Below are 25,719 nucleotides of genomic sequence, written 5' to 3'. Positions count from 1 at the left end.
TAAGTTCCTACATTATAGTATGTAAGTGGCCAGGATTTTGTGACCTTGGAATCAGTTAACAGAGATAGTAACTTAGTTGTCATTTGTCTCTTCTGACCTTTTGCTACTTGTTAGGGCCCATAGTAAAGAACTAGGGAGAAGTGAAAGAGAAATGACTCAACTAAGTTTCTGCATTAGGATATTCATGGTTGCATATGCCAGAAAACTCAGTTCGAGATGACATGAATGATGTAAGTAATTTTGTTAGTTATATACAACCACTGGTCCAAAGGTAGGTCAGTCTAGGCATGGTTTGACCAAAACTTAAGGTATTTTTCTGTAGTTATCTTTACTGGTGATAAGTGAAACATTTGTATGCAAGTTTAACAGCTAATACAATTGCATAGTTTGTTCTTTTTACCTCAGAGTCAAGCCAACCTCTTGCATTTCATACATGTTATCTTCTCACTAGCTAGTCTAGGTATTTAGTGTCTTAGTTCTTCCATTCTTTGTGTTTTCTTTGTTTTCAATTTGACCACCAAGAAGTATCTTTCCCTAGGATCCCTGCATTGGTGTAGGCCTGCTCTTTACTAAATGACTCACTTGTGTTGGGGTAGGATTACCATGATTGATTTGGCCTAATGAAAACCCATCTTTGGAGCAGAGGTCATTCTGCACACTGGGGGACTGCTATACCATGGGGACAGAAAAAACAGATTTTGGTGGGTGGCCACTGTGTCAGCTATCCTTTATGAAGACAAAACAAGAGGACATAAGTTCCAAGCAAAAAAATGTTTATTTTTCAGTAGAACAATTCCTCAACTAAGAATATTCCAAAGTTAAACAGCATAAACAAATTAATCCTTTTGTTTTCGTAGTTTCTGACCTGGGTTGGAGGGGAGAAGAAGTCAAATTATGGACAAACAAGATGAAATATCTTGATTATACTATTCTAAAAATGTGTGCATCTAGGTGATTGTGAACAACATTTGAATGGCCTAACTATGATGCATCAGTCTGGTGATAATGACACAACGGTGTTAGAATCTGAAGGTCCAGTACCTGTGCAGAAGGTAAGAGTGATGTTACTTTTTTTCCTAACAAATTTGAAGGGATTTAAAATTGAATATAGAAGTGGCACAAGAGGTGTTTTAAGCCTTAACTTGAATGAGATTTTGGATCTCTAAGCCTATTTAATAAAAAAAATTTTTACCTATCTAATAAAATTTAAAAAATTTACTTGTGAGCAGCACCGCCCCCCATCCTCTATCATCAGTTCCCATGCTTGTGTTTAAGTTTTAAATGCTGCATTTGCCAGCTATCCAGATTTTAAAGCATGTCATAAAGCTGTCTTTTAGAATTTGTGGTGGGGGATTTCCTAATGGAGTCTTTTTGTGTACTTAATCTCAAACCACACATTGATCATCCTTTCGACAAATATTATAGATGTTTGGGATACATTAAATAGCTCAGCTACTATTCTAGGCATTTGAGTCATTCTCAGAAACTTACTGTAAAGGAGGTGTTTATATACCTTGTCTTTTCCTTCTTTCCCTCCCTCCCTCCCTCCCTCCCTTTCTTTCCTTTATTTTTCCTTGCAAATACATCAGAGGACAAGTCTTATTATTTCTTTGTTTCAGCACACTTAGGAATATGATTTTACCATAAGGAACACACTGATTTGGTCCTTGTGTTTTCTTAGTATCTTTAATTCTCTTTGATAATGTGCTAATAATTACTATCATCAAAGATTATGTTTAATTTGGGTGTCTTGTTATTGATAAGAACCATTTAAAAAAAGTGTCTTTTCTGATAATCCAACATTAATTTTTTTATTTTACTGGTTTTTGTTTTATTTAATTTTTCAATTTTTTTAACGTTTATTTATTTTTGAGAGAGAGTAAGCAGGGGAAGGGCAGAGAGGGAGACACAGAATCCAAAGCAGGCTCCACGCTCTGAGCTGTCAGTGCAGAGCCTGACATGGGGCTCGAACTCATGAGCCATGAGATCATGACCTGAGCGAAAGTCAGATGCTTTACCAACTGAGCCACCCAGGTGCCCCCTGGTTTTTGTTTTAATAACAGAAGTGTCACCTATCCCCTTTACGATGGAAAGAATAGTGCTGCAGAGTTTATTTACTTTAAAAATTTTATTTTCGAGAGCGAGAGCAGGAGAGGGGCAGAGAGAGAGGGACGCAGAGGATCTGAAGCAGGCTCTGTGCTGAGAGTGCACAGAGCCCAATGTAGGGCCCAAACCCACAAACCATGAGATCATAACCTAAGCCAAAGGCAGACATTTAACTGATTGAGCCACCCAGGTGCCCCAGTGCTCCAAAATTTCTTAAATATTTGGCTTACTGTAATCTTTATGTTTCTAATTTAACAACCCTGTTTATAATTTTGATTGAGCCAAAATAAAGTTTAAAAACAATAAGAAAATTTCCAAAAGGGCAAAAATAAGCAGCAAAACATCTAGTATATGTCATACAGTTGAAGTTTGTGCCATAGGTGAAAGTGACATGAGACCACTCTGATTATTTCCAATGTCTAGCATGTAGCAGGAACTAAAATGTTGACATGAAAGCTAAAGGAAGAATGGGATTCTGGGGCTTGTTCTCCCACAACAGACTTTCCATTCTTGACATTTCCTACCATTGCTCCCTCACTGTCAGTAGTATTACCTCCTATTGAAAAGAGAGGCTATGGAATTTTGGTGCTAGAAGAGCTCTTTGAGAATTAGTCTATGTGAATAAACTGCAACCCAGATGGTTCAAGCATCCTGCCCAAATAAGAGCTGGGACTAAGACCAAAAGAATTTCAACAAACACTCCGACTCTTGTCTTTTTACTTGGAAGCCCTAGCTTTGCCGTTTTTCTCTTCTGCCTCAGGAAAAGATGTTTCGTTACCAAGACTAACTCATCTCTGTTCTTAATTCTCTTGCATTCAGCAGATTTATTATAGTGGAGGTCTCCTACCATCTCTGTAATCTCTATTATTTTTTTTCTTATTTGTGCCAGTATCATATTGTCTTGATGATTACAGCTTTGTAATACATCTTGAAGTCCAGGATTGTGATGCCTCCAGCTTTGGCTTTCTTTTTCAGGATTGCTTTGGCTATTCGGGGCCTTTTCTGGATGCCTTTTATTCTTTTATTGCTTTATTCCTCTTTGCTATTTGGATGACTTTTATTGCTGAGGCTAGGACTTCCAATACTGTGTTGAATAACAGTGGTGAGAGTGGACATGCCTGTCTTGTTCCTGACCTGGGGGAAAGCTCTCAGTTTTTCCCCATTGAGGATATTAGCGGTGGGTCTTTCATATATGGCTTTTATGATCTCAAGGTATGATCCTTCTATCCCTACTTTCTTGAGGGTTTTTATCAAGATAGGATGCTGTATTTTGCCAAATGCTTTCTCTGCATCTATTGAGGATCAATGTGGTTCTTATCCTTTCCTTTATTGATATGATGTACCACATTGATTGTTTTGCAGATATTGAACCAGCCCTGCATCCCAGGTATAAATCCCACTTGGTCATGGTGAATAATTCTTTTAATGTATTGTTGGATCTGGTTGGCTAGTATCTTGTTGGGGATGTTTGCATCCATATTCATCAGGGAAATTGGTCTGTAGTTCTCCTTTATAGTGGGGTATTTGTCTGGTTTTGGAATCAGGGTGATGCTGGCTTTATAGAATGAGTTTTGAAGTTTTCCCTCCATTTCTATTTTTTGGAACAGCTTCAAAAGAACAGGTGTTAACTCTTCTTTAAATGTTCGGTAGAATTCCCCTGGAAAGCCGTCTGGCCCTGGACTCTTGTTTTTTGGGAGATTTTTGATTACTAATTTGGTTTCCTTACTGGTTATGGGTCTGTTCAAATTTTCTATTTCTTCCTGTTTCAGTTTTGGTAGTTTATATGTTTCTAGGAGTTTGTCCATTTCTTCCAGATTGCCCAATTTATTGGCGTATACTTGCTCATGATTCTCTTATTATTTGTATTTCTGCAGTGTTGGTTGTGATCTCTCCTCTTTCATTCTTGATTTTATTTATTTGGGTCCTTTTTCTTTTTGATCAAACTGTCTAGGGGTTTATCAATTCTGTTAATTCTTGCAAAGAAACAGCTCCTGGTTTCATTGATCTGTTCTACTGATTTTTTGGTTTCAATACCATTGATTTCTGCTCTAATATTTATTATTTCCTGTCTTCTGCTAGTTTGGGGTTTTATTTGCTGTTCTTTTTCCAGCTCTTTAAGGTGTAAGGTTAGGTTGTGTCTCTGAGGCCTTTCTTCCTTCTTTAGGAAGGCCTGGATTGTTATATACTTCCCTCTTATGACCACCTTTGCTGTGTCCCAGAGCTTTTGGACTGTGGTGTTATCATTGTCATTGGCTTCCATGTACTTTTCATTCCATTCATTATTTAGTAGGATCTTCTTTCATCTCCAAGTATTAGTGGTCTTTGCAAATTTTTTCTTGTGGTTGATTTTGAGTTTCATAGCGTTGTGATCTGAAAATATGCACGGCATGATCTTGATATTTTTGTATTTGTTGAGGGCTGATTTGTGTGCTAGTATTATCTATTCTGGATAACATTCCATGTGCACTGCAGAAGAATGAATATTCCACTGCATTAGGATGAAATGTTCTGAATATATCTGTTAAGTCTATCTGGTCCAGTGTGTCATTCAAGACATTGTTTCCTTGTTGATTTTCTGTGTAGATGATCTGTCCATTGCTGTAAATGGGGTGTTGAAGTCCCCTACTATTATGGTATTATTGTAAACAAGTTTCTTTATGTTGGTGATTAATTGATATATATATTGGGGTGCTTTCACGTTTGGAGCATAGATGTTTATAATTGTTAGGTCTTCTTGGTGGATAGACCCCTTAATTATGATATAATGCCCTTCTTCATCTCTTGTTACAGTCTTTATTTTATTTAAAGTCTAGTTTGTCTGATATAAGTATGGGTACTCCGGTGACCATTAGCATGATAGATGGTTCTCCATCCCCTTACTTTCAATCTGAAGGTGTCTTTAGGTCTAAAATGGGTCTCTTGTAAACAGCATATAGATGGATCTTGTTTTCTTAACCATTCTGTTACCCTTTGTGTTTTGATTGGAACATTTAGTCCATTGACATTTAAAGTGAGTATTGAAAAATATGAATTTATTGCCAATATGTTGCCTGTAGAGTTGGATTTCTGGTGGTATTCTCTGATCCTTTATAGTCTCTGCTGCTTTTGGTCATTTTTGTTCTGTTTCATCTTTTCTCCCCTCAGAGAGTCCCCTTTAAAATTTCTTGCAGGTCCAGTTTAGTGGTCATGAACTCCTTTACTTTTTGTTTGTCTGGGAAACTTTTTTATCTTTCCTATTTTGAATGACAGCCTTGCTAGATAAAGAATTCTTGACTGCATATTTCTCCAATTCAGCACATTGAATATATCCTGCCACTCCTTTCTGGCCTGCCAAGTTTCTGTGGATAGGTCTGCTGCAAACCTTATCTGTCTTCCCTTTTGGTTAAGGACTGTTTTTCCCTTGCTGCTTTCATGATTCTCTCCTTTCCTGAGTATTTTGTGAATTTGACTATGATATGCCTTGTTGATGGTCACTTTTTGTTGAATCTAATGAGAGTTCTCTGTGCTTCCTGGATTTTCATGTCTGTGACTTTCTCCAGGTTAGTAAAGTTTTCTGCTATGATTTGCTCACATAAACCTTCTACCCCCTTTTGTTTCTCTTCATCTTCTGGGACACCTGTGATTCAGATGTTACTCCTATTTAATGTGTCACTGAGTTCTCTAATTCTTATATTGTGTTCTTTTGCCTTAGTTTCCCTCTTTTTTTTCTACTTCAGTATTCTCCATATGTTTGTCCTCTATATCACTGATTCTCTGCTCTGCTTCATCCATCCTTGCCACCTGGCATCCATTCAAGATTGCATCTCAGTTATAGCATTTTAAATTTCATCCTGACTAGATGTTACTTTTTATCTCCACAGAAAGGGATTCTGTGTTTTCAACTCAGCTAGTATTATTATCATGATTCTAAATTCTGGTTCAGACATCTTTCTTGTATCTGTGTTAAGGCTCTGGCTGTCATTTCTTCCCGTTCTTTCTTTTGGGGTGAATTCCTTTGTCTTGTCATTTTGGAGGAAGAAATAGAATAAAATAAAAAATTAAAATTAAAAAATTAAAAACAACACAAAAAAATCAAATAAAGGATGCTAGATCCTAGGTGTGTTTTGGTCTGGTTGTTGAAAGACATTTGATAGAATTGAGAAAAAAGGGAAACAAAAAAAGAAAATGTTTGAAAATTAAAAAAAAAATTAATAAATAGCATAAAATGAAATGATGAAAGTAAAAGAGAATAAAAATTTACAAAAAAGTAAAAAATATAGAAAAAAATTCGTTTTTATAAAAACAGAAAATGAAAATAATTTTTTTCTCTTTGTATTCATGAAAAAGAAAAGAAAAAAAATTGAATAGATGGACCAGTGAACAGAATGGAATACTATTGGAATTACATTCAGTTTTCCCTAGAAGTCAAACTATGAAGCACTCTATAGTCTGTAAACTAAGCAGGCAGAGAGATTTGTGGTATTCTTCTAGGCTGTGGTTGGCACAGTGGGACAGGGCTTGTGTAGCAGGTCCATTCTCCACTAAATGGTGCTGCTTAGTTTACTGGGGTGGATTGTTTTGATGCATGTATTTTTGTATATGCATGCTTGGGAGAGGTGAAAATGGCATCACCCAGCTACCTTGTCTCTGGTATCAGAATTCTGTGTTCTCCCGACTGGCAGTCAAGCACCTCTCCTTTTTCTCCAGCTTCTATCCACTCCTTGCTTCTACACCATCTGCTACCAAGCCATCAGCCTGCCAGGCAGTACCTCCCTCCCAAGTTTTATCTCAGATAGGGCTGTGTTTCCAAACCCGTCACTTCTGAGAGCCCTGTGGCTTTGACCCACTCAGACACTCTGTGGGACTGTCTCTCTGAGCAATGGCCAGGTTCTGGCCTGCCCCCAGAAGTGGTCACTCAGCCACGCTGCTGCAAATGCCCAGAGCCTGCGGCTGGATGCCAGCCCACCCCCAAAAAAGTTTGTGCAATCGTGTAGTAGCAGTGTTTCAGGGATTATGGTAAATTGCAACACACATCTGGCGCCAAGCTTCACCACCCCCTAACATCCTTATTCCAACACTAGCAAATGTGGCTGTTTGCTGGAGTCCGTGGGCACCTTTGCCTCTGTGGAGGCTGCACAGCCTCTACCAAATGTCTTCTCAGCAGGGGAACCACCTCTCCCCATGTGGCCTGAGAACCCCTCAGACCTTGCTGTCTGCTCCTCAGGATTCATCCTTCCCACCGGCGCTCCACCAGGTATCGAGCTGCAGAATTTCAGACTCTGCACTCCCCTGTTCATAGAGTCTTAGGGGTATCCAAACCCTCTCCTTTCTCCTTTTTTCTTTCTCCCTTTCTTGTTAAGTCGCTTATGGGTGTTTGCACTCTTTGTCTTCAGCTGCTTTTGGGGGAGGGGGTGCTTTTCCTATACTCTGCCCTCCTATCTCTGTCCTCTCTCTGCAAGCAAAAACAGCTCCCTACCCTCTGCAACTTCTCTCCCCAAGTTCACCTCTCTGTGCTGCATCTGCCGAGTTCTGTGGTTCAGGTTATGCAAATTGCTGTGTTAATCCTCAGATCAATTTTCTAGGTGTGAAAGATGTTTTGGTGTTGATGTAGCTGCATTTCAGGGGCCAGAGATGCAAAAAACTTCCATGCTGCTCCGCCATCTTGGGCCCCTCCCCCTGAAGATGACATGCTTTAAATCACTTAAGTAGCTCTGCAACTCATTTTTAGCTCATTCCATGGGTAAGAACAAAAATAGGGTTCATGGGCAATTTTGGAAGCACTTGTGAAGGATATCTAGGTGACTCCTGGTGATGTTTGACTCTCTTTAGTACTTCAGGATAGAAATTAAGGGCCTGTGAGTATATATAGTCATAAATTTTCTTATGCTTTATTTGGGACTCTTGACAAGTTCTCCTAGTATTTCATGGAAATCTGTGAAAAGAGTAAGTAAGCATACTTATTAAGGAGAAAATTATCAAAAAATAAATTTCAACAGAGGATGTTTAGGTATTGTATACTTTCCTACCATAGCTAGGCAGGTTAAATCTTTTGTTTTTATTGAGAAATAATTGACATACAACATGTTGGTTTTCTGATGTACAACATAATGATTCAGTATTTGTATATAATGATTAAATATTTGTATTTATTGTGAAATGATCGTCACAGTAAGTCTAGTGCCACACATAGTTACAAATCGTTTTTCTTGTGATGCAAACTTCTAAGATCTATTCTCTTAAAACTTTCAAATATAATACAGTATTATTAAGTATGGTGACCATGCTATACACTACGTCTGCAGGACTTATTTTATAACCAGAAGTTTCTACCTTTTAACCCTCTTCACCCAATTTCCCCACTTGTCACTACCCTCCTCTGACAGCCACCAATTCATTTTATCAAGAGTTTGGTTTTGTTTGTTTTAATTCCACATACAAGTGAAATTAGACAGTATTTATCTTTCTCTATCTGCCTTATTTCACTTAGCACAATACTCTCAAAGTCAACCTATGTCATTACAAATGGCAAGATTTTCTTCTTTTTGTTGCCTGAATAATAGTCCCTTACTTGTAATGTTCCATTATTGTATGTGTACCACATTTTCTTAATCTACTCATCCATTAGTGGACACCTAGATTGCTTTCATGTCTTGAGTATTGTAATGAACACAGGCACAGTTTTTCTAGTCAATATATGGCCTTTTCATTTTGTAGATGGTTTCCTTTGTTTTATAAAAGCATGTGGCTATCCAGTTTTCCCAATGCTATTTACTGAAGGGGTGCCTGGGTGGCTCAGTTGATTGAGCATCTGACTCTTGATTTTGGCTCAGGTCATGATCTCAGGGCTTATGGAATCAAGTCCGGTGTCAGGCTCTGTGATGACAGCATGGAGCCTGCTTGGGATTTTCTCTCTTTCTTTCTGCCCCTCCTGTGCTCATGCATGCACATGCTCTCTTTCTCTCTCAAATAAATAAACATTTTTGTTTATTTTAAGTGCTTATTTTTGAGAGACAGCATGAACAGTGGAGGGGCAGAGAGGGACAAAGGATCTGAAGCAGGCTCTGCGCTGGCTGCAGAGAGCCTGATGTGTGGCTTGAACCCACAAACTGTGAGATCATGACCTGAGTCAAAGTCAGATGCTTATTAACCAACTGAGCCACCCACGTGCCCCTAAATAAAAAAATTTTTTTAATACCATTTATTGAAGAGATTGTTCTTTGCTCATTCTATACTCTTTACTCCTTTGTTGTACACTAATGGACCAAATTTGTATAATTTCATTTCTGGGCTCTGTTGACCTGTGTCTGTTTTTACGTCAATACCATAGTGTTGTGATTACTATAGCTTTATAATGTAGTTTGAAATTCAGAAGCATGATACTAATTTTGTTCTTTTTCAAGATTGCTTTGGCTATTTGAAGTCTTTTGTGGTTCCATAAAAATTTAAAGATTGATTTCTGTGAAAAATGCCATTGAAATTTTGATAGGGATTTCACTGAATCTGTAGATTGCCTTGAGTAGTATGGACATTTTAACAATATTAATTCTTTCATTCCAGGAGCTTGGGATATTTTCTCATTTATTTATGTCTTCTTCAATTTCTTTCATCAGTTTATTTCACCATGGTTACAGTTTTCAGTGTATAGGCCTTTGACTTCCTTAGTTTATTCCTAGGTATTTTTTTTCTTTTTTGATATAATTGTAAATGGCATTGTATTCTTAGTGTCTCTGACAGTTTGTTATTAGTGTATAGAAACAGCATAAATTTTCATATAATTTTGTGTCTAGCAACTCTACTGAATTTGTTTAATAGTTCTAACAGGTTTTTGTTGTTGTTGAGTCTATAGGGTTTTCTATATATACTATCATGTAATCTGCAAGTACTGACAGTTTTACTTCGTCCTTTCTGATTTGACTGCCTTGTCTTTACCCTGCCAAATTGCTCTTGCTAGGACTTGTAATACCATGTTGAATAGAATTGCCAAGAGTGGGCATCTTTATTTTGTTCTTGATTTTAGAGGAAAAACATTCACCTTTTCACTGTTATATTAGCTGTGGGGCTTGTCAGATACAGCTTTTATTATGTTGAGGCATCTTACTTTGATGCCCACTTTATTGAGAGTTTTTACCATAAACAGGTGTTGAATTTTGTTACATGCCTTTTCTGCATTGAGGTAATCATATGATTTTTATTCTTCATTTAGTTAATCTAGTATATCATATTGATTTGTGGATGTTGAACTATCCTTGCATCCCTGGAATAAATCCTACTTGATTGTGATATATGATGCCTTTAATGTACTGTTGAATTGGGTTTGCTAATATTTTGTTGAGGACTTTTGTATGTATGTATGTTCATTAGGGATATTGGCCTATAATTTTCTTGTGTCCTTATCTGGTTTTGGTATCAGGGTAATGCTGGCCTCATAAAATGAGTTTGAAAGACTTTCCCTTCAGGGCACCTGTGTGACTCAGTCAGTTAAACATCTGACTTCAGCTCAGGACATGATTTCACAGTTAGTGAATTCGAGCCCCATATTGGTCTCTCTGTTGGTACTGAGCCTGCTTTGGATCCTCTGTCTCCTTCTCTCTGTCCCTCACCCCCCCACACACACACATACACAATAAATACACTTTAAAAAAAAAAAGACTTCCCCTTTAATTTTGGGGGGGAGCTTGAAAAGGATTAGTATTAATTCTTTAAATGTGAAGCCATCTGGTCTTAGATTTTGTTTGTTTGTTTGAAGGGTTTTGATTACTTAGTGTCCTCACTAGTAATTATTCTGTTCAGATTTTCTGTTTCATCATCATTTAGTCTTGGAGGATTATGTTTTTAGAAATTTATACATTTCTTCCAGGTTGTCCATGTCATTGACATATAATTGCTTATAGTAGACTCTTATCTTCCTTTGTATTGCTGTGGTATAAGTTGTATATCTCTTTCATTTATGATTCTGCTTATTTGAGTCTTCTTTCTCTTGGTGAGTCTAGTCAAAGGTTTGTCTATTTCCTTTATCTTTACAAAAAAAAAAATCAGCTTTTAGTTTCACTGATCTTTTCTAATGTCTTTTAGGACTTTTTCTTTTTTTTAAGTTTGTTTATTTTGAGAAAGAGTGAGTGTGAGTGGGAAAGGGGCAGAGAAATATGGAGAGAGAGAAACCCAAGCAGACTCCACACTCAGCACAGAGCCCAACGTGGGGCTTGAACCCATGAACCATGATATCATGACCTGAGCTGAAATCAAGAGTCGGATGCTTAATCCACCCAGCCACCCAGGTGCCCCTAAAAATCTATTTCTACTCTGGTCTTTGTTTCTTCCTTCTGTAAGCCTTGGGCTTTGTTCTTTTTCTGGTTCCTTGAGGTATATACAGTTAGGTTTTGTGAGATCTTTCTTGTTTTTTGTGTGTGCATTTATCACTGTGAACTTTCCTCCTGAACTGCTTTTTCTGCATCCTATACATTTTGGTATATTTCCATTTTCATTTGTCTCAAGATATTTTTTACTTTTTGATTTCTTGTTTGAGCCATTGGTTGTTCAGTAGTAGAATGTTGTTTAATCTCCATATTTGTGAATTTTCCAGTTTTATTCTTGTTATTGATTCCTGGTTTCATAATGTTGTGGTTAAGAATGATGCTCGATAAATTTCAATCTTTTTAAATTTATGCAGACTTGGGGCGCCTGGGTGGCGCAGTCGGTTAAGCGTCCGACTTCAGCCAGGTCACGATCTCACGGTCCGTGAGTTCGAGCCCCGCGTCAGGCTCTGGGCTGATGGCTTGGAGCCTGGAGCCTGTTTCCGATTCTGTGTCTCCCTCTCTCTCTGCCCCTCCCCCGTTCATGCTCTGTCTCTCTCTGTCCCAAAAATAAAAAAAATAAATTAATTAATTAATTAAAAAAAAAAACGTTGAAAAAAAAAATAAATTTATGCAGACTTGTTTTGTGGCATAGCACATGATCTATACTAGATGATGTGGCACGTTAACTCTTAGAAGGGCCATCTAGACTTGAATTGTCCAATGTCTGATATGGTAGCCACTATCCACATATGGTTATTGAAACCTGGAAGTGTGGCTACTGCAACTGAAGAACTAAGTTTTAATCCTTATTTAATTAAATTTCAAAATTGGTACTCTGTTCACTTTTTGGAACATTTAAGTATGTTTGGAACAGCTTGATTGTGCATATCTACTTTTTCAGCTGTATGTTTCATGAAATGCAGTTGCAAATCAATTGTTTCCAATCAGTTTAGCATTTGAATTGAGATATGCTATAAATATATAATAAACACCAATTTGGACTTACAAAAAATATAAAATTATCTTCAAACTTTTACACTGAGTGTATGTTGAAATAATAATGCTTTGAGTATATTTGGATAAATAGTAAAATTTTACACTTTTTAAACTTGTTAATGTATTAGAATATTTTTAAAAATTTTAATTCCAGTGTAGTTAACATAGTGTTATATTACTTTCAGGTGTGCAAAAAGTGATTTCAACAATTCCATACATTACTCATTGCTCATAATGATAAGTGTACTCTTAATCCCTCTCACTTCTTTCACCTATCCTCCCACCCACCTCTCCTCTAGTAACCATCAATTTGTATTCTACAATTAAGAGTCTGTTTTTTGGTTTGTCTTTTTTGTTTTGTTTCCTAAATTCCACATGAGTGAAATAATATGCTATTTGTCTTTCTCTGAATAGCTAATTTCACTTAGCTAGATGCTAAGTGATCCATCCATGTTGTTGCAACTGGTAAGATTTCGTTTCTTTTTGTGGCTGAGTAATATTCCATTGTGTATATATACTACCTCTTTATCCACTCATCTATCAATGGACATTTGGGTTGCTTCCATAACTTGGCTATTGTAAATAATGCTACAATAAAAATAGGGGTGTATATATCTTTTGGAATCAGTGTTTCATATTCTTTGGATAAATACCCAGTAATGGAATAGGGTAATTCTATTTTTTATTTTTTGAGGACTCCTCATACTGTTTTCCACAGTGGCTGCACCAGTTTGCATGTCCACCAACAACAGTGCACAAGGGTCTGTTTTTTTCCACATCCTTGCCAACACTTGTTTCTTGTGTGTTTGATTATAGCCATTCTGACAGGTGTGAGGTGATCTCATTGTGGTTTTGATTTGCATTTCCCTAATGAGTAATGTTGAGCATCTGTTCATGCATCTTTTGGCCATCTGTCTGTCTTTGGAGAAATGGCCTTTTCATGTCTTCTGCCCATTTTTAAATTGGATTATTTGTGGGTTTTGGTGTTAAGTTCTTTATATATTTTAGATACTGTTTATCCAATATGACATTTGCAAATATCTTCTTCCGTTCAGTAGGTTGTGTTTTAGTTCTTTTTATTGTTTCTTTTGCTGTGCAGAAGCTTTTTATTTTGATGTAGTCCCAATAGTTTATTTTTGCTTTTGTTTCCCTTGCCTCAGGAGACATATCTAGAAAAATGTTGCTATGGCTGATGTTAGAGAAATCACTGCCTCTCCTCTCTTCAAGGATTTTTATGGTTTCAAGACTCACGTCTAAATCTTTAATCCATTTTGAGTTTATCTTTGTGTATAGTCTAAGAAAGTAGTTCACTTTTCCTAACACCGTTTGTTGAAGAGAATGTCTTTTTTCCCAGCGCATATTCTTGCCTCCTTTGTCAAAGATTTGTTTTTGTCAAAGATTAATCATGGGTTTATTTCTGGGCTCTGTATTCTGTTCCATTGATCAATGTGTCTATTTTTGTGCCAGTACCATTCTGTTTTGGTTACTGTAGCTTTGTAGTATATCTTAAAATCTGGGATTGTGATACCTCCAGTTTCATTCTTGTCCAATATTGCTTTGGGAATTTGGGGTCTTTTGTGGTTCTGTACAAATTTTAAGATTATTTCTTCTCGCTCTGTGAAAAATGCTATAGATATTTTGATAGGGATTGCATTAAATCAGTAGATTGCTTTGGGTAGTGTGGACATTTTAACAATATTTGTTCTTTCAACCCATGAATATGAAATACCTTTACATTTGTTTGTGTCATCTTCAGTTTATACTTCTTAGAGTACAGGTCTTTCACCTCCTTGGTTAAGTTTATTCTTATGTGTCTTACTGTTTTTTGTGCAATTGTAAATGGGATTGTTTTCTTAATTTCTCTTTCTGCTACTACATTATTAGCATATAGAAATGCAATGGATTGGGGCGCCTGGGTGGCTTGGTCGGTTGAGTGTCCGACTTCGGCTCAGGTCATGATCTCACGGTTCGTGAGTTCGAGCCCCGCATCGGGCTCTGGGCTGACAGCTCAGAGCCTGGAGCCTGTTTCAGATTCTGTGTCTCCCTCTCTCTCTGCCCCTCCCCCGTTCATGCTCTGTCTCTCTCTGTCTCAAAAATAAATAAAACGTTAAAAAAAAAATTTTTTTTTTAAAATGCAATGGATTTATGTAAGTTTATTTATTTATTTTTTTTTGTAACCCTGTGACCTCACTGAATTCATTTATCAGTTCTAGTAGTTTTTTTAGTGGAATGTTTGGGTTTTCTATATATAGTATCATGTAATCTACAAACAGCTCAAGTTTTACTTCTTCCTTACCAATTGGGATGCCTTGTATTTCTTTCTTTTGTGTGATTGCTGTAACTAGGACTTCCCACACTATGTTGAATAAAAGTGGTGAGAGCAGACATCCTTACCTTATTCCTGATCTTAGGGGAAAAGTTTCTATTTCATTTATATCTACTCTAATCTTCATCATTTCCTTCCTTCTGATGATTTTAGGCTTTAAGGCTTTTTCTAGCTCCTGTAGGTGTCAGTTTAGGTTGCTTATTTCAGATGTTTCTTTCATCTTGAAGTAGGCCTGTATTGCTAAAAACTTGCCTCTTAGAAGAGCTTTTGCAGGTGGGGGGGATAGGGTAAGGGGCACTAAGGAAGACACTTGTTGGGATGAGCACTGGGTGTTATACTTGGGAGAATCACTGGAATCTACTCCTGAAATCATTATAGCACTGTATGCTAACTAGTATGTATATTAAAAAAAATTTTTACATGTAACAAAAAAATAATTTGTAGAATAAAAAAAAAGAACAGCTTCTCCTGCATCCCAAACATGTTGGACCATTATGTTTTCATTTTCTTTTGTCTCAATGTATTTTTTGATTTCCTCTTTGATTTCTTGGTTGACACATTTGTTGTTTAGTAGCATGATATTTAACTTTCATGTATTTGTGTTGTTTCAGATTTTTTTTCTTGTGGTTGATGGCTAGTTTCATAGTGTTGTAGTCAGAAAAAGATGTATAGTATGACTTCTTTTTGAATTTCTTGAGACTTGTTTTGTGGCCTAACATGAAATCTATACTGGAGAGTGTTGTGTTTCCACTTGAAAAGAATGTGTATTCTACTGTTTAATGATGGAATGTTCTGAATATACCTATTAGATCCATCTGGTGCTATGTGTCATTCAAAGCCACTGTTTTCTTGTTGATTTTTTGCTTGGGTGATCTATCCATTGGTGTAAGTGGGGTGTTCAAGTCCCCTACTATATTGTAATACTGTTGATTATTTCCTTTATGTTATTAGCTGTTTTATGTATTTGGATACTCCCACGTTGGCTGCATAAATATTTACAGTTGTTCTATCTTGTTGGATTTTTCCCTGTATGATTATATAGTGTCCTTCTCTGTCCCTTGTTACAGTCTTTGTTTTAAAATCTGTTTTGTCTAATACAAGTATTGCTCCCCTGGATCTCCTTTTACTTCCATTTGCATGAGAACTGCTTTTCTGTTTCTACACCTAATGCAAGGTTCAATCCCACAACCCTGGGGAACCCTCCTGAGCTGAAATCAAGAGTCAGACACTCAACTGATTTAGCCACCCAAGCACCCCTGCATGTATCTTTAGTACGAAATGAGTCTCTTGGAGATCGCATATAGATGGGTCTTGCTTTTTTGCATCCACTCCAAAACCCTATGTCTTTTGATTGAAGCATTTGGTCCTTTTATATTCAAAGTAATTATTGATAGGAATGGATTTATTGCTATTTTATTGCTTGTTTTATGTTTGCTTTGTAGTTCTTCCCTGTTCCTGTCTTCTCTTGCTCCCTTCTCTCAAGGTTTGCCAGCTTTCTTTAGTGACAGACTTTGGATTCTCTTCTATTTATTTTTTTGCTTATCTATTACTGGTTTTTGATTTTTGGTTACTATTAGGTTTATATATAACATCTTCTATATATAGCTGTCTATATTAAAATGATGGTCCTTTAAGTTTGGACCCATTCTTCACTCCTGTCCTCCCCACCTATGTTTCAGGTATGTGGTATTATACCTTGCATCCTTTTATTTTGTGACTCCCTTGACTGATTTTTATAGCTATACTTAATTTTACTACTTCTGTGTTTCCTACTTTTCTTATTCCTACTTAGGATGTTTCTTTCCACTCAGAGAATCCTCTTTTAATATTTCTTGTAGGGCTGGTTTTGTGGTGCTGAATTCCTTTAACTTTTGTTTGGGAAACTCTATCTCCTTATATTCTAAATGATAGCCTTGCAGGATAGAGTAATCTCTCTCTCTTTTAAGTATTTATTTATTTTGGGGGAGAGAGAGTGAAAGAAAGCATGTGGGGAGGGGCCGAGAGAGGGAGACAGAATCACAAGCAGGCTCCGCACTGTCAGCGCAGAGCCCGACACAGGCCCTGACCTCATGAACCATGAGATCATCACCTCAACCAAAATCAAGAATCTGATGCTCAATGAGTCACCCCGACACCCCTAGATAGAGTATTCTTGATTGCAGATTGTTTTTTTCTTTCAGCACTTTGAATATATCATGTCTTCTCCCTTCTTGCTTACAAAGTTTCTGCTGAAGAATCAGCTGATAGCCTTGTGGGGTTTTCCCTTGTATGTAACTTTTTTTTTCTCCTGCTGCTTTTAAAACTATAGTTTGCCATTTTAATTTCTACATGTCTTGGAGTAGACCTCCTTGGATTGATTTTTGTTGGGAGCTTTCTGTGCCTCCTGGATCTGGATTTCTGGTTTCTTCCTCAGATTTTGGAAGTTTTCAGTTATTATTTCTTCAAATTTTCTGCCCCCCTTTTGTCCCTTCTTTTTCTGGGATCCCTATAATGTGAACGTTATTACCTTTGATGGTGTTGCTGACTTTCCTAAGTGTCGTTTCATTATTTATTTATTTATATTTTTGTCTCCTTTTCAGCTTGATTGTTTTCCATTACTCTTTCCTCCAGGTCACTAATCTCTTCTTGTGCTTCCTCTAGTCTACTATTTCTTCCACCTATTTTATTTTTAATTTCAGTTTCTGAGTTTCTCATCTCTGATTGGTTCTTTTTTATGTTTTCTATCTCTTTTTTAATGGTCTCACCGAAGTCTCTTCCACTCTTGTCTGAAGTCCAGTGAGTATAATTATGACCAATACTTTAACTTCTCCATCAGGCATATTACCTATCTGTTTCACTTAGGTATCTTGCTGTGTATTTTTCCTGTTCTTTCATTTGGGACACATTCTTCTGTCTCCTCGTTTTGTCTAACTCTGTATGTCTGTGTCTGTGTGTTATGAAAGTCAGCTACACCTCTTACACTTGAAAGTAATGGCCTTTTGAAAAAGAGGTTCTATAGAGCCCTGCAACGCAGTTGCTCCCTGTTCACCAGAACCTGGAGTTTCAGAGGTGTCTCTTATGTGTGTTGTATGTGCCTTACTGTTGCCTTCAGCCCAGTCATCTGCAATGGCTCTCTTTGCCTGTTGTAGGTAGGATTTAGTCCCAATGCTCTTAATGAGCCAGTCTTTGGTTGCCTTGGGTTTGAGTTGACTCAGACCCAGCATTTGCCAGAGACACAGTAGCATAGGTGTTTTGCCCTGACAAGCTTTCTTTCTGTCTTTTTTTTTTAATGTTTATTTTGAGAGAGGGAGGGGGGGGAGGGTCAGAGAGAGAGAGAGAGGAAGACAGAATCTCAAGCAGGCTCTGTACTGTTAGCACAAGCCCAATGCAGGGCTCAATCTCATGAACAGTGAGTCAGTCGCTTAACCGACTGAGCCACCAAGGATCCCCGACCATGACAAGCTTTCATTAGTGGCTGGGTACTGCAGCCAGACTAGATGTCTGCCCCCACCCTATTGCTGGTGCTGCATTTGAACTGGTGTGTGTGGTTATCTTTTTCTCTTCCCATGGTAGGGGTCACTTTGGAGTGGTGCTGGCCCCTTTCAGGGCTGCTTGCACACTGCCAGGCTTGTGGCATCACTTTGGATGGTCTCAGTGCCCAGGGAATATTTAAGGACTTGGACTCTGCTTTCCTGGTTTCTGAGTTCAGAGCCCTCTTATTTTTAATGTTTCAAATGTTAAAGTCCTGCTGATTGTAAGAACTTGCAAAATTTTGCCTCTATGGCTTTCAAAGCCAAATATTATGGAGCTTCATCTTCCTGGTGCCTAGGGTGTCCGTTTCTCTCTTCTCCCTGTGCTCAGCATCCTCCCTCCCACAGACAGTCCCACAGAGAGTCTGTTGGGTCTGTTTAGCTCCCCACCACCTCTAGCCCTTCCCACCCTCTTTGACATGGCCTCTTCTCTGTATTTAGCTGTGTAGAGGCTGCTCTGCCAGTCTTTGGTGATTTTCTGGGTTATTTACATTTATATGCTTGTTACCTAGTTGTATCCATGGAACAAGGTAAGCTTGAGATCCTCCTCCTCCACCTTCTTCCAGATATAATCCCTGTGCTGGAAAATTTTAAACTATATGTATTTCTATTGGATTGCACTGATCTAGATCATGACACATCTCCCTTAAGAACAGCAGTCACAATCAGTTAATTATTAAGAAAGGAAAGACAAAGGCATGTCAGAGGGTTCCCAACAAATATGGCATTATCTTTCTTTGCCTCTTATTAATAATTTGTATATTTGGTTTATTTTCCCTATAGGACCAAAAATATCTTTATTTACAGTGACTAGTTTACTTATTTTTATATTCCTTGCAGATTCTCGTACTCTTAATATACAGTTGACCCTTGGGGCACCTGGGTGGCTCAGTCGGTTAAGCATCCAACATCAGCTCAGGTCATGATCTCGCAGTTCGTGAGTTCGAGCTCTGTGTCAGGCTCTGTGCTAACAGCTCAGAGCCTGGAGTCTGCTTCTGATTCTGTCTGTCTCTCTCTCTCTGCCCCTCCCCCACTCACATTCCGTCTCTGTCTCTCAAAAATGAATAAATGTTAAAAAATATATTTTTTTAAATATACAGTTGACCCTTGAACAACAGAGGTTTTGAACTGTGTGGGTCCCCTTATAGTTTTTGATACAGTTTGATACAGTTTGATATGGTTTTGATACAGTTTGTACAGGTTTTTGATACAGTATAGTATTGTAAATATATTTTTATCTTCATTGTGATTTTCTCAATAACATTTTCTCTTCTAGCTTACTTTATGGTCAGAATATAGTATGTAATACATATAACATAGAAAATATGTGTTAACTGACTGCTTATGTCACTGGTTAAGGCCTCTAGTCAACAGTAGGCAATTAGTAGTTTTTTGGGGGAGTCAGAAGTTATACATGGACTTTTGACTATGCAGGCATCGGCACCCCTAATCCCCATGTTGTTCAAGGGTCAACTGTATATGTTTTACATTAAATTGAAATAATTGGTAAGTATGCTATTTTAATTTGGTCTTAGATGATTGAGTTTATCTGTTAATCATATTTTCATATTTTTTCTGACATCAGTTACTTTTAACTTAAGTTTAATAAAATTACAGGAAGTTCTTTAGAATCTTACTGTGATCTATTACTATATCAAAAATTATTGTTTTCCTTCCAAAATGTTGACATCTGTAGACACAGACTGAATCAACTATTTGTTTTAGGATATAAAGATCAAGAATGCAGACTCTTGGAAAAGTTTAGGCAAATCAGTCAAAACATCAGGTATACTAAAGTCCTCAGATGAGCTCTTCAACCAATTTAGAAAAGCAGCAATAGAAAAAGAAGTAAAAGCTCGAACACAGGAACTAATTCGGAAACATGTGGAACAAAATACAAAGGAACCAAAAGTATTGCAAGAAAATCAGAGGTCTGTAATTTACTGGATTATAACTTGGGAGATATGGACTTTTTTTTTTCCATTTATCAGTTCCTTTTTATTTATTCAAGTATTCATTCATATCTGCATGCATTGACTATGTGTAGCAATCTCCATTCCCTATGATGGACATATAATTTTAAATATATTAAATTTCTTTTTTGTCAAGTGACCATGATTAAGCTATTTAGTAGAATACAGAGCAAATTATAACTGCAAAAATCAAATTTTTATTGATTTTTTTAATTAACAAGTAGTATCTACTCTGAAGAGGATAGAACTTATCAAGTGATTAAACTATCAAAGATACTAATGTAACTAAATTAAAAAGACGTTGTTTTCCAGAAATGTCTTAATGTTTCCATTCTATGTGTAAGAACGTAATACAGTTCTATATAACCTTGGTCACAGTTTCTATGTAAACTTCTCTTTGTTAATATAGATTGTCTTTGTAAAATTTGACATCAAAAGTTAAGCTTAAAAATGGCATTATAACAAAAACCGACATCACAACATGACAAGGGGAATCTAAAACATTGCTTTATATTTATACTTTAATGACATATCTTTGTAATGTAATAAAAACTTTTAAGGAACTTTTGAAACCCACTTTGAGCTATACTGTTTCTTTAAGGGACCTTGGCTGCATTCAACAATCTTTTTCAAATAAAATGCAAAACCAGTGCCTTGGAAAAGAGCAGAAAGAACATCAGCAGTCTTTGGAAACTCAAGATAAATACAAACTCTTGCTTCTCAAAGACCGTAATTTAGCAAGGGAGAAAGAACAAGAGCGGAGGAGAAGAGAAGCAGTAAGTAAATTTTAGTTCATTACATCTAAGGAAAGATTTAACAGAGTACTGTCTTTTACGTGTTCAAAGATATATTCAGGGTGATTTTCCATGACAGTGGAGTTACATCTTTAGTGAGGATCAAGTTTTAAATTCAGAGCCTAAAATAAAAATTTTATACTAAAAGATCTAGAATATAATCATAGAGTATTGTCTTAGAGCTACTAGACTATGTGGTTCAAATACTAGTTCTCCCATTTTCTAGACTTTTGGGCTTGGCAATTTATTTAACCTCTCTGTACCTCAGTCTACTTGTCGGTAATAATACCTATTCTAAAGATGGAATGAATTTACATGTAGTAAACACATAGGAAAGTGCCTGGCACATAAAGTGGTTCATTACTTACAGTTATTACTCTTGAAAAAATCAATAAACTATCTATAAATTGTGGCCCAGAGTTATGCCATCTGCATAACTGCCCTAGGTCAGTGTTTCTTAGTTCAACACTAGAGGAAGAAGTTGACTTCTATTATATGTCAACTATATCTTAATAAGATTGGAAAGAAAAAAAACCTGACTTGCTTAGGAGTCTTAATATACAGAAAATGATGTTTTAAAAACTAGGATTTCTTCTTTCATCCATGGATTATTTTTTCATTTTTATTTTGTTTTGTTTTTTATTTTGAGAGGGGGCAGAGAGAGAGGGGGAGAGAGAAAGAATCCCAAGCAGGCACCATACTGCTGGCTCAGCACAGAGCCTGATGTGGGGCTCAGTCTGCAAACCATGAGATCATGACCTGTGTTGAAATCAAGAGTCGGATGCTTAACCCACAGAGCCACCCAGGTGCCCCTCAGCCATGGATTATTTATTTAGAAGTATATTAGTTTCCAAATATTTGGGAATTATCTGGCTAGTAATTTGTTATTAATTTCTAATTAAATTCCAGTGTAATCAGAGAATATATAATGTATTGGATTCATTGAGACTTTTTTTTTTTTTTAATTTTTATTTTGAGAGAGGGAGCATGAGTGGGGGAGGGGCAGAGGGAGATAGTAAAAATCCCAAGCAGGCTCCGCTCTCAGCTCAGTGCAGAGTCCAACTTAGGGCTCAATCTCATAACCGATGCTTAACTGACTGCACCACTCAGGCGCCCCCATTGAGACTTTTTTAATGGTCCACATTATGGTCTACCTTGGTAAATATTCTGTGTGCACATGAGCAGAATGTATGTTCTGGTGCTGTTGGGTAGCCAAGTTGGTTGAGCATGTTTGTTGTTCAAGACTCCTGTATTCTTGCTGATTTTCTGCCTGCTCATTTTACCAAATGTCCAGAGGGGGCATTGGCATCTATGATCGTATGATTTGCAGATTTGTCTTTTTATCTTTGTAATTCTATTTTATTTCACGTATTTTGAAGCTGCATTGTTAGGGACCTAACATTTAGGATTTTTATGGCCTCTTGATTAATTGACCCCCTTTTCATTACAAAATGATGTACTTGATTCCTGATATTATTTACTCTGAAATATAACCACTTCAACTTTTGTATTACTAGTGTTGGCATGATTTAAAAAATGTTTTCATCCTTTTATTTTTAACCTACCTGTGTTTTTATATTTAAAGTGAGTTTCATCTAGGCAACATGTATTGAGATCTTTTTTTTTTTAATCCAATCTCTGCCTTTTATAGGAGTGTGTAGATCAACTGCGTTCAATATGATTATTGATATGGTTAAGTTTGAGTGCAACATCTTGTTCTTTTCTGTTTGCCCATTCTTTTTATCTCCTTTTTTTCCTGAATTATTTTAATCAAGCATTTTTATGATCCCATTTTATTTCCTTCATTGACTTATCACTAACACTTTGTTATTTAATAGTTGCTTTAGGATTTTAGTACATACATTAACTTAGCACAGTGTTCCTGTGAGTTATGCTATACCACTTCACATTTGATAGAATAGCTTTACAACAGTGTACTTCCATTTCTACCTTCCCTGCTTTTATGCTAATATTTAAGCCATAAAATAATCTTTTTAAAAGTTTTAAATAAGTTAAAATTTTATGTTTACCTGTGTAGTTACCATTTCCAGTGCTCTTCATTCATTTAGCTCCAGATTTCCAAATGATACAATTTTCCTTCTTCCTAAAGGACTTTTAACATTTCTTGTAGCGTAGGTCAGTTAGTAATGAATTCTTTCAGCTTCTGTGTATCTGAAAATATCTTTATTTGGCCTTTTTATATCAGTAATAGACTTTATATTTTAGAGCATTTTAGATTCACAGCAAAGTTGAGCCTAAAATACAATGAGTTTCCACATACTCCTCCCCTCCTCCCATCAACACAAAACTTTCCACACCATCAGCACCCCACAGTCCATGAACCAACATTGACACATCACTGTCAACCTTGGTTTATCAAGCAAAATCCATAGTTTACTTCAACATTCACTCTTAGTGTTGTACTTCTTATGGGTTTGACAAATGTATGATGACATAGATCAACAATTACAGTACCATCAGAGTAATTTCCCTTTCTGGGGTGCCTGGGTGGCTTAGTCAGTTAAGCATCTGACTTTTGATCTCAGCTCAGGTCTTGATCTCAGGGTTGTGAGTTTGAGCCCTGCATTGGGCTCCACGCTGGGGGTGTAGCCTACTAAAAAAATAAGAGTAATTTCCCTTTCTTAAAAGTCACCTGGGGGTGCTTGGGTAGCTCAGTCGGTTGAGTGTCTGACTTTGGCACAGATCATGATCTCACAGTTCGTGAGTTCAAACCCCACATAGGGCTTGCTGCTGTCAGCATGGAGCCTACACTGGATCCTCTGTCCCCTTCTCTCTCTGCCCCTACCCTACTTGTGCTCTCTCAAAAATAAATAAAACATTTTTTTAAGTCTGTTTTTCTTAAAAAAAAAAAATTGCTTGTGTGTGTTCTACTCATGCCTTCCAACCACTGATCTGTCTCCATAGTTTTGCCTTTTCCAGAATGTCATATAGTTGGAATCATATAATATGTAGCTGCTTCAGATTGGTTTCTTTCATTTTAGTAATATGAATTTAAGGTTCCTCTATGTCTTTTTGTAGCTTAATAGCTTTTTTTTTTTTTTTGGCTGACTAAATACTTCCATTATATGGATGTACCACAGTTTATCCATTCATCTATTGACAGACATATTGGTTGTTTCCAGCTTACAGCATTTACAGTAAACCACTATAAATATTTGTGTGGTTTTTGTGTGGATGTGTTTTAAACTGGCCTTTATTTTTTAAAATATGTTTTTGCTGGATATAGAATTCTAGATGGTTAGTGTTCTTTTCCCATTATTTATTTTTGAGAGAGAGAGAGAGAGAGAGAGAGAGAGAGCATGAGTGGGGGAGGGCCAGAGAGAGATGGAGACTAGAAACTGAAGCAGGCTTCAGGCTCTGAGCTGTCAGATACTTAACCAACTGAGCATGCAGCTCTTGATCTTGAGGTTGTGAGTTCAACCCTAAGTTACGTGTAGAGATTGCTTAAAAAATAAAACCTTTTTTTAAAAAAAGTGGTCTGGGTAAAGATTTTAAGAATTTATTTTGGGGGCGTCTGGGTGGCTCTGTTGGTTAAGCATCCAACTCTTGATTTTGGCTCAGGTCATGATCTCATAGTTGTGAGGTCGAGCCCCACAATTCTCTCTCCCTCCACCCCTCTCCTGCTCACATGCACTCTCTCTCTCAAAAAAAATTCTTTTGTTTCTATGGCATATTTAAAGAAATATTTATAGTTTATGAGTCACATATATTATCCTTTTGGTAGCTAAATCATAATTCTAAATCTTCTCCCACATAGCCAATAAGAATACTGATTCTCATCAAGGAAGTTAACCAATTGATTGCAAATTGGCACATTTATCCATCACTCTGGGCTGTTACTATTTACTGATAAAAAAAATTTTCTTTTAATTTCATAGTTGGTATCATTTCAGATGCCAAAGACTAGTACCACATGGGCATTTATAGAAGGCTTCAAATATAGGAAACATTTATTTCCTTTGTCTTAATTTGCTTTTTGTTTACTTTGTTATTTTTAATGGCTTTTTAGCATTTAATGAAGAACAGTGTGCTAAATGTTACATATGCAATCTGATTCGATCTTCATAAATACCTATATTTGACAATATATAAAATAAACTTGGTTACAAAATTTGTCCTAGGTTACATAGTAAGTGGCACAATCAAGGAAAGCCTGTAACTTTAATGTTAATAGTTTTCTCTAATAGTTATTGGTTTATTCAGAAAATAATTTTACGTGTCTTAGCACACTATGTTGATTACAGAGGTAGATGAAACAATATAATCTCAGTTCACATTCTTATTAATATTTTGCCTACATTGAGACTTTACTCTCTTAGTTGAAGAGAGAAGTTAAACTTGTTCTCAGTGTTCTTGTAAGTTTTAAAACCTTTACTTATCACATGAGCAATATATTTTTTTTAATGTTTATTTATTTTTGAGAGAGAGACAGAGGGCAAGCAGGACAGGGGCAAAGAGAGAGGTAGACACAGAATGTGAAGCAGGCTCCAGGCTCTGAGCTGTCAGCACAGAGCCCGATGCGGGGCTTGAACTTACAGAGACCACAAGAACATGACCTGAGCTGAAGTCAGATGCTCAACCGACTGAGCCACCCAGGTGCCCCAGATATGGGCAATATTTTAATTTTTTTTTTTTTAACGTTTATTTATTTTTGAGACAGAGAGAGACAGAGCATGAACAGGGGAGGAGCAGAGAGAGAGGGAGACACAGAATCTGAAACAG

The 25,719-nt window shown here is 36.9% G+C and overlaps 1 protein-coding gene across 5 annotated transcripts in view; it reads left to right on the top strand.

Annotated features, from left to right (window-relative positions):
- The window catches only part of BRDT (bromodomain testis associated), an 80,095-nt gene that overhangs the window by 53,853 nt on the left and 523 nt on the right, over window positions 1–25,719 (top strand). For 4 of the 5 annotated variants that reach the window (XM_049618433.1, XM_049618432.1, XM_049618434.1 and 1 more), the window contains 3 exons: window positions 952–1,052; window positions 19,935–20,140; window positions 20,784–20,958. In XM_049618433.1, the coding sequence (XP_049474390.1) occupies window positions 952–1,052; window positions 19,935–20,140; window positions 20,784–20,958 (482 nt within the window). Of the gene's footprint in view, window positions 1–951; window positions 1,053–19,049; window positions 19,130–19,934; window positions 20,141–20,783; window positions 20,959–25,719 lie in introns of those variants that run through there. The other variant, XM_049618436.1, reaches the window with a different exon arrangement.

Source organism: Panthera uncia, assembly GCF_023721935.1.
Source record: "Panthera uncia isolate 11264 chromosome C1 unlocalized genomic scaffold, Puncia_PCG_1.0 HiC_scaffold_4, whole genome shotgun sequence".
Lineage (NCBI taxonomy): Eukaryota > Metazoa > Chordata > Mammalia > Carnivora > Felidae > Panthera > Panthera uncia.
This window is presented reverse-complemented; position numbering and strand designations above follow the sequence as displayed.